The sequence below is a fragment of the Chrysoperla carnea genome, chromosome 2 (genome assembly GCF_905475395.1).
Source record: "Chrysoperla carnea chromosome 2, inChrCarn1.1, whole genome shotgun sequence".
NCBI lineage: Eukaryota > Metazoa > Arthropoda > Insecta > Neuroptera > Chrysopidae > Chrysoperla > Chrysoperla carnea.
This window is the reverse complement of record NC_058338.1, coordinates 46,455,237-46,470,959: the sequence shown is the minus strand read 5'-3', so window position 1 is coordinate 46,470,959 and position 15,723 is coordinate 46,455,237. Positions and strand designations below refer to the sequence as shown.

The following is a 15,723-nucleotide window of genomic DNA, read 5'->3' as shown; positions in this document are numbered from 1 at the left end:
GTAATTAATATCATACAGTATGTCAACAAATTTGACAAGCCCGTATTTTGATATCACGTCCGTATAAAAATTTGAATTGCCGTTTTAGAAATTTTTAAATGCCCTCACTGAATTTTTACTTTTATATCGCAAACAGTGCAAGTGAGAGGGACAAATTTTGTTTAGAAAATTTAGTTCAGATAAAAAATTCTGTCATCTCATATCTACTACCTAATCGAACACACCTTACCTTACATTGTACTAGCAACATTGCCAATATGTTCGTATCCAAATCGTTTCGTTTCTTCTGTAATTATATTAATAAATTTTGGCAATTCATTCTTAATAAAAAAAATAAATAAATGCCATTTTTTCTAAAAAACACATAGATTAATATTGTATATGATTATTTTATTTTTCAGATAAATTATATTATTTATACAATCGAAATAGACTTGAAAAAGGATATCCGAAATCATTAACAAATCTAGGTTTACCGGATTATGTTGATAAAATCGATGGTGCTATGATATGGGGTCACAATGGCAAAACTTATCTATACAGTGGTGACAGATATTGGAGGTAAATATTAAATTTTAAAATTATATTCCATAACATCAATTTTTTATTAATCAGCTATGAGAAAAACTCATATCGGGAATCGAACCCGTCCGTCCTCGAACACGAATCTATCCACATGCAGAATTTTCTATCGCATGAGTTATGGATGTTCATAACAATTGAATTTTTTTCGCACTAGTTTATTTAGTTTGATACTGAATTTATTTTATATGAATCTTTACTTCAAATAAGTATTAAGCTATGTTCTTTATTTAACAAATTGAAGATAACATCACGAAACGTTGACAGTTTCAAAAATTAGCGCCCCGCGTAATAAAGTTTATCAATTTTTTAGTTCTTTAGTTTCAAGTTCTTTATTTCTTAGAATCTGTAAAATCGTGTTGGTTTGGGATACATTCATCAAAAAAGCACTTTTCTCATCAGAATACATTGTTACTAACATGCTTGTTCTATTTTGAACTTCTTCAGTATGTTCAAATTGATCAAATTGCTAAGAAACGAAAATTTACTGTTAAAATTCCTATACAATTCTCGCCTCTTTTTAAGTTCAACCACAAACCTGTTTTTAATTACTAGATATACTGAATGTTTCCCGACATTCTGATAATGAAGAAGCAATATCTGTTATGAGCTTTCTTCCGTATCCTTTTTATGTCCTTTTCATATACTTTGACTATTAAGAGTTTTAAGGCTGTTTGTCTTATTAAAAATTTCCCTTTTCTGCAGCAATATTCCTTTTTATCGATTCGCTTTTGTTTCAGACCGTTGCCAAAAAACTATTCAACTAAAGAAAATCTAATATATTTTACCTTTATCAGATATGTCTTTACTTGATTGACAACTGTCCGAAACAAAAAAGGATCATTTTTTAAATGAAAAGCCCTATTATATGAATTAGGCAGCCATACATTTGAATGACTGTACAACTGCCATACTTATTATACTGCCATATACCATTTGCATACTTATTTACACAATTTTATGTTTGTTTACAGATTAGACGAAGAAACAGAAAGAGTTGAGTTAGATTATCCTAGAGACATGTCAATGTGGGGTGGAGTTGGTAATAACATTGATACAGTTTTCCAATGGAAAGATGGTAAGTTTATCACACATCCAAATGTAACACTTAGTAACTTTCAAATTTTTTTTTATAGGGAAAACATATTTCTTCAAAGGATTAGGATTTTGGAAATTTAATGATCGAAAAATGCGTGTAGAAAATCGTAATCAAAGTTTATCAGCACCATTTTGGATGGGTTGTCCTGTTGTACATGAACGATTACAACCATCGGAACGTCCTATGATTGGATATCGAACGAACGGTGGTCTAAAACAAAACTCAACAGCTAATTTAATTGTAGTACTATTTGTAATTATTCTAAGTCTAAATCGAATATAAAAATAAAAAATAAAAATTATTTGTGATAAAATAAGCCTAAACAATTTAGGCATCTCCTATCATGCAGACTATAAGTTATATATTTTTACAATCCACAGATATTGTGGGGCGGCCTCTAATGTGAGTCAAAATAGTCTTATTTCTACCAAATAATATAATTTCACTGCCATTTAAAGACGACATTTCATTGACAAAATTATGTTACGATTCATTGTAAGTGGAGGCTCGGAGCAAAGGTTTTATGCTTACCGCTCTAATTTTGGCCTTATTTCATTTTATTTGTTTCGAAAAAGAGTATGTTTTATTTAACGATCGTGAAATTAAGTATACATTTTGATTCAATATTTTATCGACGCTTGTAATTTTGTAGATAATTTTTCGATGTTTCGATGGAAATTCGTTATGAAAACGATTCCGTTGAATGTATTTACAAGTAGTTAAAATAGAATCTTGATTCTATTTTAGTGTGAGCGTTATTTTAACAATGAAGAATGGGTCGTTTGCAATGAAAAAAGATAGGAAAGAGATGAAACTGCTTTATAATGACAATGGTTGAGTAATACGGCGTTGAAACGCTTTACGATCTATCAATGGGAAACATTTTACCATAGTTGTTTGGCTATGTTTTTCATTGATAGATTCTTACACTTTAACGTATTAAATTTTCGGTGGAAAAGTCAAATTAATAACTAGAATTGTACAATATTAATAATGAATCTCTATAGCCATAATTGTTCTACGAAATATTTTTCAGGCAAAAAAGTTTCAGTTTATTTTCCAATTTTCAGAAAGAAATTATTTTATTGCCTTAAAATAGTTCAAACTTTACACAACACACTTGTGGGTGTCCTGCTATTTGCCAAGATTTTACTGTTTCACTGTCAATGATTTTTTTTCTTTAGGTCGAACTACTCAAAACTTTACTGACGGAATGTTTATTTTTGGTTTGGAAACAAAATCGAGCCAGGCGTAGTTAGATCCAATGAATTATGAATACTTTGGTAGATTTATTTTTTATTCTTTGCGTGATAGTGTGTTAGGATATTTCTACTAGATTTTCTCAATAGAATGTTATCCTCCCGGGACGAATTTTTAATATTAATAATGTTCTAGCTTTTGTTAAAATGCATTTGACAAATCGATTTAAATTGTTATTCTAAACAAAATATGGTTGACAAATAGCGGTCATTTTGATATTGCTATTTGACTATTAGCGTAACAAATTTTTTAAAATCATTATCGCTTTTTCCACTTTTTAAATGACAAAAGAAAATTTTTTACGTATAACTTTTGTCTCACGATAGTACCATCTCTTACCTGCTATTTTTGCTTTGCATAACGTATACAGAAATTTATAAGTTTATATTAAACTTTTTATACTTTTTTATATTAATTTCATATCATAACTAAGTTAAATATTAAAAAATGAATTAATTAAATTTATATTATTATAATTAGTAGTATTAAGACTGAAGATCAACACTATTTTATTGACTTTACTGTGATTTTTATTTTTAGTTTCGGTTTACGTCAAAATATTATGTTAAATAGTTGTTTTATTTAAATTAAACATTTTTTTCATTATTTGCTAAGCAATGTAATTAAATCTCTGTGGGTCGAAATTAACAAAAAGCAAAATGATAATACAAAAATTAGATGAATGTTGTGAAAAAAATTAAATAGCTGTGTTATCTTTTTAATAAATTTCTTGTGAAAAATTAATATTGATAATACTTCTAAGCCTTATGATACTGGCACGTATAGTTTTCGATGGCCAACAATAGTTTAATGGATTTATCTTAAGCTTATAGACCAAGGTTGATAATTTTTGAAACCAAACAAAATTATAGTAGGATGAAACCCATTGGAAAAGGAAGAAAATACAACAAAAATGAAAGGAAAAATAATTTAAGGGCGATCTGAGGTCAGGAAGGGGAAGGGGTGAGTTTTTAAGGGTACAAAACAGTTTATCTTCATTTTCGAAAAAAGTTAAATTGCAAAGTTGTAGGTAATGAAAAGATGTACAACTTTTGTTCACACACTTTTTTCACATAATTTCAAAATTTATGTGAAAAATTCAAATAACCAAGTTTTCTTTTTATGTTTCAAACACACTGTAATTTTATTAATTTAAAATTATTTGTTCACCTAATTTTGAATTAAACAAATTTGCAGTGTGTTTGAAACATAAAAAGAAAAGTTTTTACCAAATATCTTGGGAAAAAATTTTTTTTGTAATAGATAAACATAAAAAACCAAAAACTTGGTTATTTTAATTTTTCACATAAATTTTGAGGTTATGTGAAAAAAGTGTATGAACAAAAGTTGTACATCTTTTCATTACCTACAACTTTGCAATTTAACTTTTTTCTATAGGACTAGTAGTTTTGCCGAAAATGAAGAAAAACTGTTTTGTACCCTTAAAAACTCACTCCTTCCCCTTCCCGACCTCAGATCGCCCGTAAATTATTTTTCCTTTCATTTTTGTTGTATTTTCTTCCTTTTCCAATGGGTTTCATCCTACTATAATTTGTTTCCACTTTTTACTATTTTCAAATGCTTCAGCCCTGGTGTATTATTTAAATGTTCTTTGACCCCTTGAACTCGAATTTTTTGGATGATTATGTAAAACTTGCAAAAATGAACCTGACCTTTCCAATTTTTTTTAAAAAAACTTCCCATACTCCGATTATTTTCAAAGTATTTTTTCTAAAAACTATTTTGCTCCCTATTAATTATCGCGTTGAAAAACCAGACGGGTTAATTTTTATAATAAAACAGTGACCTTGAAAATAAAAAGTTTCCGAATGCTATTTGTTGATAGATATTATTGGTGTCAAAACGTATACCTAAATACACATAGATTAACTATACTAATAGAAAATAGTAAAAAATTCGAAATTTATAAACCTAAACCATTTCTTCGATATTCTAAATATTTCGACTCATAAAGATTCTATTGTATTTTGTATACTATAAATTTAAATATATGGGCCTTCGCCGAATATCGATTAATCGATTAAAAAAATATATGATTTCGAATCGAAAAAAATTTAAAAAAAGTGTTATTCGACAAACAAAGTATTCATACTAAGAATAACATTAAAAATAACGAGATCTCTTAGAACCTATAGATCAGTTAATAGCTAAAAATATAAAAAGCGGAAATTGTAAAATCTTGAGTATCAACAACCAAGATTAGTATGAATCCTTGTAATTTTTTGTGTTTAAATAACAAAAAGATTATAAATTTTTACTGTACATAAAATTTTACATTAAAAATATTATTATTTTAATACTTTCTTTGAGAGTTTATAAACCAACCTGTTTTATTTCAGATTTTTAGAACGTGGGTCGTGGGCGCAAAAGAAAGTCTATTATTCTTTTTGTCAGCCATATGAAGGATTAATAAATGTTAGTTCGTTAATGTAGAAAAATAAGGTTGGTTGATTTCGTGGAAATCTTTCCATTTTCAGTTTTATTTGCCTCCCGATAATGTTAAAATAAAGTAATTTCCTTATTCAAAAACAAATGACAGGAAGTAGCAACTTCGTACAGTTCATAACACAGCTTGACCTCAAACCTTATATTATAGTTTGTAGTATATTAAACGAACTTACCTAACACAAACGAATGCCACAATTAATTAAGTAAAACTTTTCAATTATTACTTATAAGAAAACCAAATAATATCTATATTTATTTTTATTTCATTATTTAATCACTAATTCGTAAATTATTGCAAATAAGCAGTGGTGGATAGTCTTTTAGGGGCTAGAATTTCTGGCTAATTATAAATTATTGATTCGTAAATTTCATTTGAAAAAATCATAGAGCATCATCATCATCAATACTCATGGGGCGGTATTACAGATTATAATATTAGTGAAAAAAATTATAATTTGTGATGTTTCCATCCGTCATTGAATTGGGCAGTAGAAGTAGGGCTGCCAAATCCAAATTTCCAAAAAACAGGAGATCATTACACTAAAAGCGGTGATTATTATTTTTTGAGTCTTCATAAATATGCGAAAAATATATTATTCAATGTTTTATTCTTTATTCTTGACATTCATTCATATTTTCACAGTATAAAATGGAAAACTTATTATTTAAGAATAAATAAATAAATATAATTAACTGTAATTACAGATAGGTTATAGGGAATATTCATGTATTTTTTTATATTTTTAATTCATTGCTTACACCGTTATAACAAAGTAAAAAATATAAATAATATTTAATACATACAAGCCCGTACTATGATGTCACGTCTGTATGAAAATTTGAATTTCAGTTTTAGAGATTTTTAAATGCCCTCATTGAATTTGTACTTTTATTAATTAATTTTAAGTAATTAAAAAGATATTAATTACTAAAATAATGGCTTAGTTGAAATGTCCAGTCATTAAATATTTCCCTATTCATGAATATTTCCCTATTGGTTAACAGATCAGTGTAATTATCTCATAATGTCTGAATGTGCAAGTCAATATAGGTAGCTACACCGATCTGTTAACCAATCGAAATTGGTATCAGAAGAAAGATAATTTAATTACTAAAATAAAAAAAAGCTTAAAAGGTACAGGCTTGCTTGTAAAAAATTCGCTATAAAACAAAAATTGTTAAAAATTTTGATTGGCAGATTAAAGCTAAAAAACTGGCTTGCAACTAGTTTCAAACTATTTTGGAACCAAAAGCTTCATTCATGTGGGAGACTCTACTAAGTTGTACGAGTATGAAGCTGACAATATGCCGATCGTTGCAGCAACCTAATAAACCTAATGTTATATCGATGCAAGTTAGTAGTATGAAACTAACAACATATACGGCACGATACATCCAACGCAGACTATGATAATTCACATACGAGAAGCTTTATTGAATTCACCTTTATATATTACAATTCATCGATACTACGTGAACTGATATATGGATATAAATCGTTGTACAAAGTAAAATTATCAATTTCAGCAGCTAAAGTTAAATAGCGTCTTCGCACAAGATGTGCACTGGATTTAGGATCTCGCTGTCTTGTAAATATCCCCTTTTTATTTCCACCAACTCTTGTATAAGCTAAAAAGAAATTCGAATTACTTAAATGAACGTTCGAGAGTCATACCATGTTAATTAACTTGGGTACCTCAGTAACGATATCCTAACCGAAATCCTAAGCACTATTTGGAATTGTGTCAATGACTGAAATTTCAAATTCTGAGTAATAGTAACATATTTGCGGCACGCTGATATTTTAGCAAATTTTAAATAATTCATTGATAATTTTACAAACTTTTGGCTAATACTTCAGCTCATCAAGGTTCTTCAATGGTTCAAGTCCTACCAAATTATACCAGAGTTTGAGTATTGCCAAAATAATCATTAGTACCTATTGCTTTAAACTTTGAAAAGTAAATTCGAGTTATCGATATTGGGGTATTATCCAGCAATAAGGTTTTATTCGAAAATTGATGAGAGTTGTGTTTTATATTATCAAATTCATAACTTACATTGTCCTGTTTTAAAATCAGCAAAATTCCAAATAAATTCACCTATGAAAAATCCTTCTGCACGTAATTTATCAAATGCTTGAAAATGATTTGAAAATAATTCAACTTGATATTCTTCGGACCATATAAAACCAGGACTCTAGAAATAAAATTAATTATTAGCTGGTAAAGAATAGTGGGAATGTTCAAAATAGCCATGAGTTCTTATTCTTAAATCTATCTAGTAGGAAGTTCATTAAGCGATTTAAAAAAAATTCAAGTTTGAAACTTATCCACATGATAACAATGGATAGAGCGGCTTTGAATATCTAGTGGACCCCCGGTAGTCCGGCAAACGTTTTCTAGGGCAGTGTCGCGCACAAATCACAGAAAATTCAAATCACAGAGAAAGGACCCCGCCCTACACAAATTTTATTGATGTATACTTTTCTTATAAGGTTATTTACGAATTTTAATTAAACTGCATTTCCATATATGAGCTATTATCAAGAGAAAAGTAGTGTTTGCCTTTAAGCAATATTGTGTATTAAATGGCTAGTTTAATGCCGAGCTTAATTTCCATTCCGATGTCTCGGGTTTTATTATTTAAAGGACTGCTAAAACAAGTTGAAAATTACTCATAGTAATTTATTGGATTCGTACCAGATGTAAACCCTGCATTGTATCTGCTCCATATTCAGACATTAAAACTGGTTTTTGATACTTTTTATGCCATGCTCTTGCTTCGTCTACAACTTGATTGATAATCATATCAGTTTGCCCAGCATTAGCATACCAACCATTATATCGATTAAAGCTGATAATGTCCAAATAAGCTCCCTAAGAGAATTGTAAAGCATATTAAAATGGCACAGAAAAAATATGTGTGATAATTCTTACAGATTGATCTTGACTTGAACCTGTAGCAATGGCAATTGTTATTGGTCTTGAATTATCCAATTGCCGGACAAAATCAGCAACTGCTTGAAAATGCTTTCCTGCTCCTGCTGAGCCTGTACGAGGTTCATTTGCTATGGACCAAGCAATGACGCTTGGGCGATTCTTATCTCGTTGAATTAATTCAAATAGCGATTGTTGATGATTTTGGAGAAGTAATGGAGAATCAAAATGACTGTTAAAGAAATTTTCTTGAATTAATAGAAAAAAAAAAATTTAATTGATTTCGACAAAGCTCAAAAAAATTTAATAACAAAAATCTTACGACACTAGCTTATATCAAAAACAAATCCTCATAATTTTGAGGAACATTTCCCATCGAATTCTCATTAGGAAACGTAAACAAAAAATGTTTTAATATTGATTTTAATATTTTGCAGGAAGTCAAGTTCTGGTTCTCGAAATTTTGAATTAAGATGCAAAAATACTGAAATTCGCAGGTTTTTGAGTTGACTTACTCCGTATCTACACTTGGGCATTCATCTATAATCATAATTCCATTTTTATCAGCAAAATCCATGATTTCTTCCGCATATGGATAATGAGATGTACGGTATGCATTCGCTCCAATCCATTTGATTAAATTGTAGTCTTTTGTTACCAGTGGTAAATCTAAACCTTTGCCGCGGATCTAGTGAAAACAATTTAAATTCAGTTTAAAGCGTTTATAAAACATTTTTAAGACATAGTTTTCTTGTTGGATATTAAAAATAACAGTTTAAATGAATTTCAAAACCTGAAATTGTTCAAAACAATATGCCACTTACATCAGAATCTTCATGCCTGCCAAATCCACGAAAATAAACAGGTTTCTCATTGATTAGTAATGATGTATTAGTCCAACGTATTGACCGAATCCCAAATGGTAATCGATATACATCCAGGTTACTCAAAACACCATTATCGTCAAAAATTAACTTCACTTCTAAGGTGTATAGATATCCCGGGTTTTCATTCATTAAATAAGGCCACCATAAATTTGGATTTTCGATCAATAATCGGCCTTCACAATATAGATCAGTTTTAAAAGTTAGAAACGAACGTATTTTCTTCCCTTCATGATCGAATACGGATATTGTACAAGAGACCAATGAGTCAGTTCCACCACCAATAAGTACGGCGGTGTCAATAGCCGCGGAATTTTTATCGACCGTTGTTCTTATACGAATATCTTGTATGTATTGGATTGGAGTGGTATATAAAATTACAGGGCGATGAATTCCAGCATAATTGAAAAAGTCGAATGTATAACTTTGTTTTAAAACGTATCCATTATCACTATAATCAAGTTGAATCAGTAAATAAAATAATAAAGAAAATATGAATATAAAGAACTAGTAAGGGTTTTTTAAAATGCATATATTTATTCTTCTAGAAAACAAAAACCAGTGTTCGTGTCCTTTCTGCGTCAAAGCGAGAAAGAAGATATGACTTGCCGCTATAGATAATTCATTGATATTAGATGTAACTTTACCGAAATTAAGGAAAACATTTTTTCAAACATTTAAAAATCCATGATCTTTGATCCAAGGATATATAGACGCTACTCTACTATAACTGATAAAACAAGTACAAGATCGTTAACGATAAGTACTGGTGTGCAAATATGGGGAAAAATAGCGGTCTATTAGATAGTAAACATTCAAATGCTTCTGACGGAAATGAATGTCTGATGAAGCACAGATTGCGTAAAATAAATCCTCAGTTGCACCTAACATAAAAGCGTAATCTAATCTCACATTTCTTTCGAATGGAGAATAATGGGCTTCTTTATGCAATAATTTTGGAAATTTTTATAAAAACAATTATTTTGAGCTTACGTAGATGTGTTGACCGTGACTCCTTGCGGTATTGAATTGTAATCCAAAGTATTGTCTACTTCCACAGTAATTCGATTAGTTTCACCAAAAAGTAATAGATTTGTTACGTCACTTTCAAATGGTAGATGACCTATTTTATGAGACAGAGCAAATTCTCCATTTAACCACTAAAAACGAAATTAGTTAGTTCGTCTATCAAATTACCTAAATTATAAAAGTTTCACTTACAACTTTAGCAGCATAATTTACACTACCGAAACGTAGCCATACACGCAAACGGCTACTATCCCATGCAAACGGAACAAAAAATGTCCGATCATACCATACTGGCCCTACATGGTCCCGAATTTTCTTATCGGTTGCAATATCATTATAACTGGAAGGAACAGGCATCACAGTTGCATTTGAATACTAAAAATATATGAAATTAATACGGGCTTTTGTACACACAACAACCTTTCGAGCCACAACTATTTTTACCACTTTCTATAATAATAACAAGTGAAAACAAACAATTGACTGAGTTATTTGTTGAAATATCATGTATAGATTGTGTTGATTACTCTTTCACATTACACATACATACATGTCACACACATATAACTGATATACCCATATAATACATATAATACAATTTGCGCTCTCACGGGTAAACAGTGATATGTATATACCTATACATGTCACACATACATAACTGATAATCCCATATTAATACATACTATAAAATTTGCATCTAATTTCATGAGTAAACAGTAATGTTTACAAAAAAATGTTTCAAACAAAAGTTGTTTATTTTTGTTGTTTATATGGAACATTTTTTACATTTAAACTTTTGTTCAATCTCTAACGGTTTACAAGATGGGTCCTACGGACCGAAGACCCAATTGATCTATGTTGCTCATTTACGATCTCACTTTTTACTTCCTCAGCACGATATAAAAATTTCAGCTTGATATCTCTTTTGGTTTTTGAGTAATCGTGATGACAGGCGGACAGACAGACGGGCGACATACAGACAGACAGCTAGACGACCGAAAAAGGACTAATTAGGTGCTTTTATGAACACCTATACCAAAATTTGGTTCATAGCATCATTATTTTTAAGCGTTACAAACTTGGGACTAAACTTAGTATACCCATCATATTTTCAAATATATTGACAGAATTTTCAATTCAGTTTTATTTCTTACCGAATCCAAAGGTCTTAAAAACCAGTAGTCGGTATCCACATTTGATGGAGGCTCCAACATAAAATTCCATATTCCATCTAATGTTCTATGATCACGTGTTTCCGAATCTCGTGGATATAAATTACTTTGCACAGTTGTTAAAAATAAAAGTTGGATTAAATTTAAAATAAATAATACCTCCATTTTTATAAAAAATTGCTTAGAAATTAAACTAAAACAAAATAAATAATAAGGGTTACTCATTGTTAATTTTAGTTAAAAATATAGATATGAAGTAGAAATTTTCACAATTTGTGCGTTCGTTTTAATATCGCAACTTACATAATAACAATTTTTTTAGAATAAATTTCCTTCTCTAGACTTAATTTAAACCAGAGCGACGAACGATAGATAACGATTTCCAATCATGATGATTCCCAAGCGAAAAATTTTACAAAAACAAACTTGGATAACTTAAAACGTTGGGAGTTATATATTTGAGACAATATCACGGTTTGAAAGCATATTAGATACATTTCAAGAAAAAATCTAATAAATATTAAAAATAATTGATAAATATTTATAAAAATTGTGAAATATTTAAAATAATGATTGTACTCCAGAGTTCAATTATAGTTATAGTAGAATAGCTGATCTTAGTAAACTCTCTTTGATAACAGTTTATTTGTAGTTTTTATATAAGTAAGACAGGCAAAGCGCTTTGTACGACCTTAAAATGATCCAATGTTCTAAATAAAACAATTTCGGAGAGAATATTACCTAAAATGTACTATTTTTGTTCCAACATAAATTTTAACATTTCAGGGGTAACTTTTATAATAGAAACGTTACAACAAACTGATATTTGAATTTAGGTTTTTGATGTAGGTATGTATAAAACTGGAAGAAGTCTTCTACGGCTCATGTGTCACCTTCTGCTATAATATGGCATGGAGACACTGTTTTACCAGATACATAAACCCCATGTAAAATTCAGGGATAACATTAATTTCAAACTGTCGTAGAATTTTGGGGTCTTTATTTTAAACACCTCAACTTTCTACGCCAAAGGAGAAAATGAATTTTTAGCGTGACATATAGATTAAGAAAGTTGTTTACTAAAAATGTAGAACTTCATTTACTTGAATAACACGAAATTTGCAATTTGAATTACTGGAAGCACATTAATATGCTTAAAGAACATATTTTGTGCATAAGCCACCTTAAATCCCTTTTGCTTAACATGTTACAGTTTTGAAACCGTAAAACTTTAGAATAACTGTGTTTTTTTCTTTTTCTTCAAATTTTTTAATTATAGTATGAATAATTAGAGTTGATTATTTGTACTTATATACATAGTATTATTACAACTTTTTCATACTATAGTTAAAATTTTATAATTTTTAATGTGTAATTGTTAATTTGTGTATTAAAAACGCCATGTATGAATAGTAGTCAGAAGTTACCAAAGATCAGAATCACTTAATAGTTAATTATACAGCTTTAATTATTATTGCAATTATTACGGTGTTATGTAACGGTTTTTACTGTACTTTCCACAACCAGAGGGGTTGATGTTGCTTTTTCAAAGAAGTGCATAAAAGTGTTAAGAAAAAATTTGTAAATTATACACTTACCTTATGTTTGTTGAAACAATAAAATTAAACTAAATAATTAATATGTTATAAATGTAAATATATACCAAAAAACTGTATTTTGAAACTTATTTTTGGTTGTAAAACAATTAAGTAATAGATAACTTGTATCTATCCACTATCCATATAAGTACAAGTGATTTCTTAATTGGTTTTATTTACAGGTTTCTGTTGAAGAAGATAGCTAAAAAATATTATCTTCTATTAAATGTATTATCTTGGACACTATTTTGGGTTATACAATTCTCTAATTTTTTAGAGATAACATTCACGTTGTACGGTTTCATATGAAAGTTTCTTTTCACTCGAGGTTTTTAATTAAATCGTATTTCTTTTGTACAGTGACTTTTCCCTTAGTAATACTAAAGATTTTTTGATTTTACGGAAGCCTTGATGGTGCTTCTAGTCATAACAAAAATAAAAAACAATAATATCTATATATTTATTTTTATTTCAATGCAAATTTTAATTGCATACTAATTATTGCAAATTAAACAAATTTGGATCGTGCCTATACTCAATTTTACCAGATAGTGCAACCAAACAATAGCCAGTTAATAATAAGTTTTCAATGTAATTGAAATTTAAAAAAATAAATACTATAGGGGTAAGTTGTGTATCTTTGGACGTTTAAACCGTTGCAGATACCGATTAGACCCTACCGGTTTTAGAAGCGGCAATATTTTAAAATTATTGAATGCGAACAAACAAAATTTGTTTAGAAGGAACAAATAATAGATAAAGTGGATTACAGAGAATAAAAAAGGTAGGCGACAAAAGTATAGCGGGGGGGAGCAATCTTAATAGCACGGTGCGTAACGCAAACTAAAAAAACATCTGGGAAATCGACAAAGAATAAGAATCATTCCGTGTTCATGAATTTAGGAGTTTAAATATATAATTCCGAATAAATAAATAATAATAAATAATATAAATAATAAATATATAACTTAAATTAATAATATATAATTATACAAATGAATAGTTTTATTTTTATCTCTAAAAAACATTTTCTACTATCTATCCAAAGGTTCAATCATCCCTTTGGACAAGAAAATACAGGGTAAAAATCATGTCTTAGAAGTACCATACAGATAAAGAAAATCATACAGATGGAAAATACATGCTATAATTTGGATTAAACACAAAATGTCTAAGGCTTTATTTTAGTGTGAAATGACTTTCAAAATTCAATTTTTCTTTATATTCAAAGATACAGTAATATATACACAACCTTCCCCTATTTCTCTGTATAATTAAGAATATAATAATATATTCTTCAAACTATCTAAATCTATTTGCGGCTTTGCACCATGCATAAAAAATAATTTTTAATTTCATTGAAAACCTTGAAAATTTCTTCAAAACAATTTCATAGCGGGAAAACTCACAAAGACATGCACATTAATTTGATGACAATTAGGATACTAGAAAGAAACTTTCCAGTTATCTTTGATAATAGTTTATGTCTAGTCTATGCACGAACTTCTTAATTCAGCTTAATTCAGAACATGTACCTAATATTTAAGTGTCCATGATATCTAAACTATTAATATAAGAGGTCGCAACGTTTTCGAGAAATAATTCTAGGTAGGGTAATTTTTAATGCATTTCATTAAAATATATTACCTTCAGGTCCCACAGTAAAAATATTTAGCTACATTTTATATCTAATTAGATAAATCGGTTTCGATTGCTTTGGAAATCATCTTCATGTAGTAGGTATTAAATCATAAATCATCAAACACTTAAAACTAAAAATCGAAATAAAACTTTAAAAATAAATAATTATAAATACCTATACAGGAAAAGACATTCAAAAATTAAAGGAATGACGGAAGAACTCGAGGTTCTTGGTCTATAGTGCTCGATTTTATTGAAAGAGGATAATTTTACATAGTTTAGTTTTCTCCGAAAATATAAAAGATAGAATGTTGCAAATTTATAAGAAACTTCGAACAGTAAATTTATTCTTCCTAGCACCATATCATCTCCATCTCATAGAATTAAGGAAGGGGTTTAAAATTTTATATTTTATAATTCGTTTTAATAATTTAATTAAAGGAGGAAAAAATTTTTGAGACGTTTTTTTTTAAAGGGAAAATAAAGCAAAAGAACTAAATTTGTCGAAATTTTTTAGCTTTAGTTGGAAATGTTAATGTAAAACGAAGATGGAGGTTTGTGTGGAATAAATTGCAGTGTTTTTTTTTTTAATAATAATTAGTGATATAAATTAATTTCTTTTATTTACATTTAATTGACAGAATTTTTACATTTAATCAAGAACATCGTAATTTTAATTTTTGTAATTTTGTAAACAATTTTGATTAAATTTAGGACATTGATAACAATGCAATTTATAATTGTATTCAATTTTGAAGTGTTTTCTTTTTTGTAATATAAAAAAATAAATAAATATATACAATTACAATTTATATTGTTAGTACATTAAAAAATGTATTGTTTTATGTGATGGTATCTCACGTATTTGACAATTGTTTCTGGAATTCCATAAATCTCCATAAATCCATAAATACTGATAAAAGCAACTATTTTTAGAGGGTCTAATGTATATACTTCTAAATAGACTTACACTAATTATATTACGAGTTACGATCCTAAATCAGAAAGCAGGCAGCAGCATTTCCTGTCGTATGTGATACACAGACCGAA

The 15,723-nt window shown here is 28.7% G+C and overlaps 2 protein-coding genes across 2 annotated transcripts in view; one reads left to right on the top strand and one right to left on the bottom strand.

The window, feature by feature from the left end:
* LOC123293277 (matrix metalloproteinase-2) overlaps positions 1 to 3,277 on the top strand; it is a 39,596-nt gene extending 36,319 nt beyond the window's left edge. Inside the window, exons 6-8 of the mRNA XM_044874041.1 lie at positions 402 to 561; positions 1,557 to 1,660; positions 1,719 to 3,277. Coding sequence (XP_044729976.1) covers positions 402 to 561; positions 1,557 to 1,660; positions 1,719 to 1,963 — 509 coding nt within the window. The 3' untranslated portion in view covers positions 1,964 to 3,277. The remainder of the gene's footprint in view (positions 1 to 401; positions 562 to 1,556; positions 1,661 to 1,718) is intronic.
* A 3,226-nt stretch (positions 3,278 to 6,503) lies between these two features.
* On the bottom strand, positions 6,504 to 11,607 carry LOC123291940 (beta-glucuronidase-like). Its single transcript, XM_044872408.1, has 9 exons — positions 11,417 to 11,607; positions 10,455 to 10,637; positions 10,227 to 10,393; positions 9,174 to 9,684; positions 8,865 to 9,037; positions 8,350 to 8,581; positions 8,113 to 8,289; positions 7,471 to 7,609; positions 6,504 to 7,039 (listed from the first exon to the last, which is right to left on the bottom strand). Exons 1-9 carry the CDS (start codon positions 11,597 to 11,599, stop codon positions 6,864 to 6,866), a joined length of 1,941 nt encoding a protein of 646 aa, XP_044728343.1. The 5' UTR covers positions 11,600 to 11,607; the 3' UTR covers positions 6,504 to 6,863.
* Between the last annotated feature and the right edge of the window lie 4,116 nt (positions 11,608 to 15,723).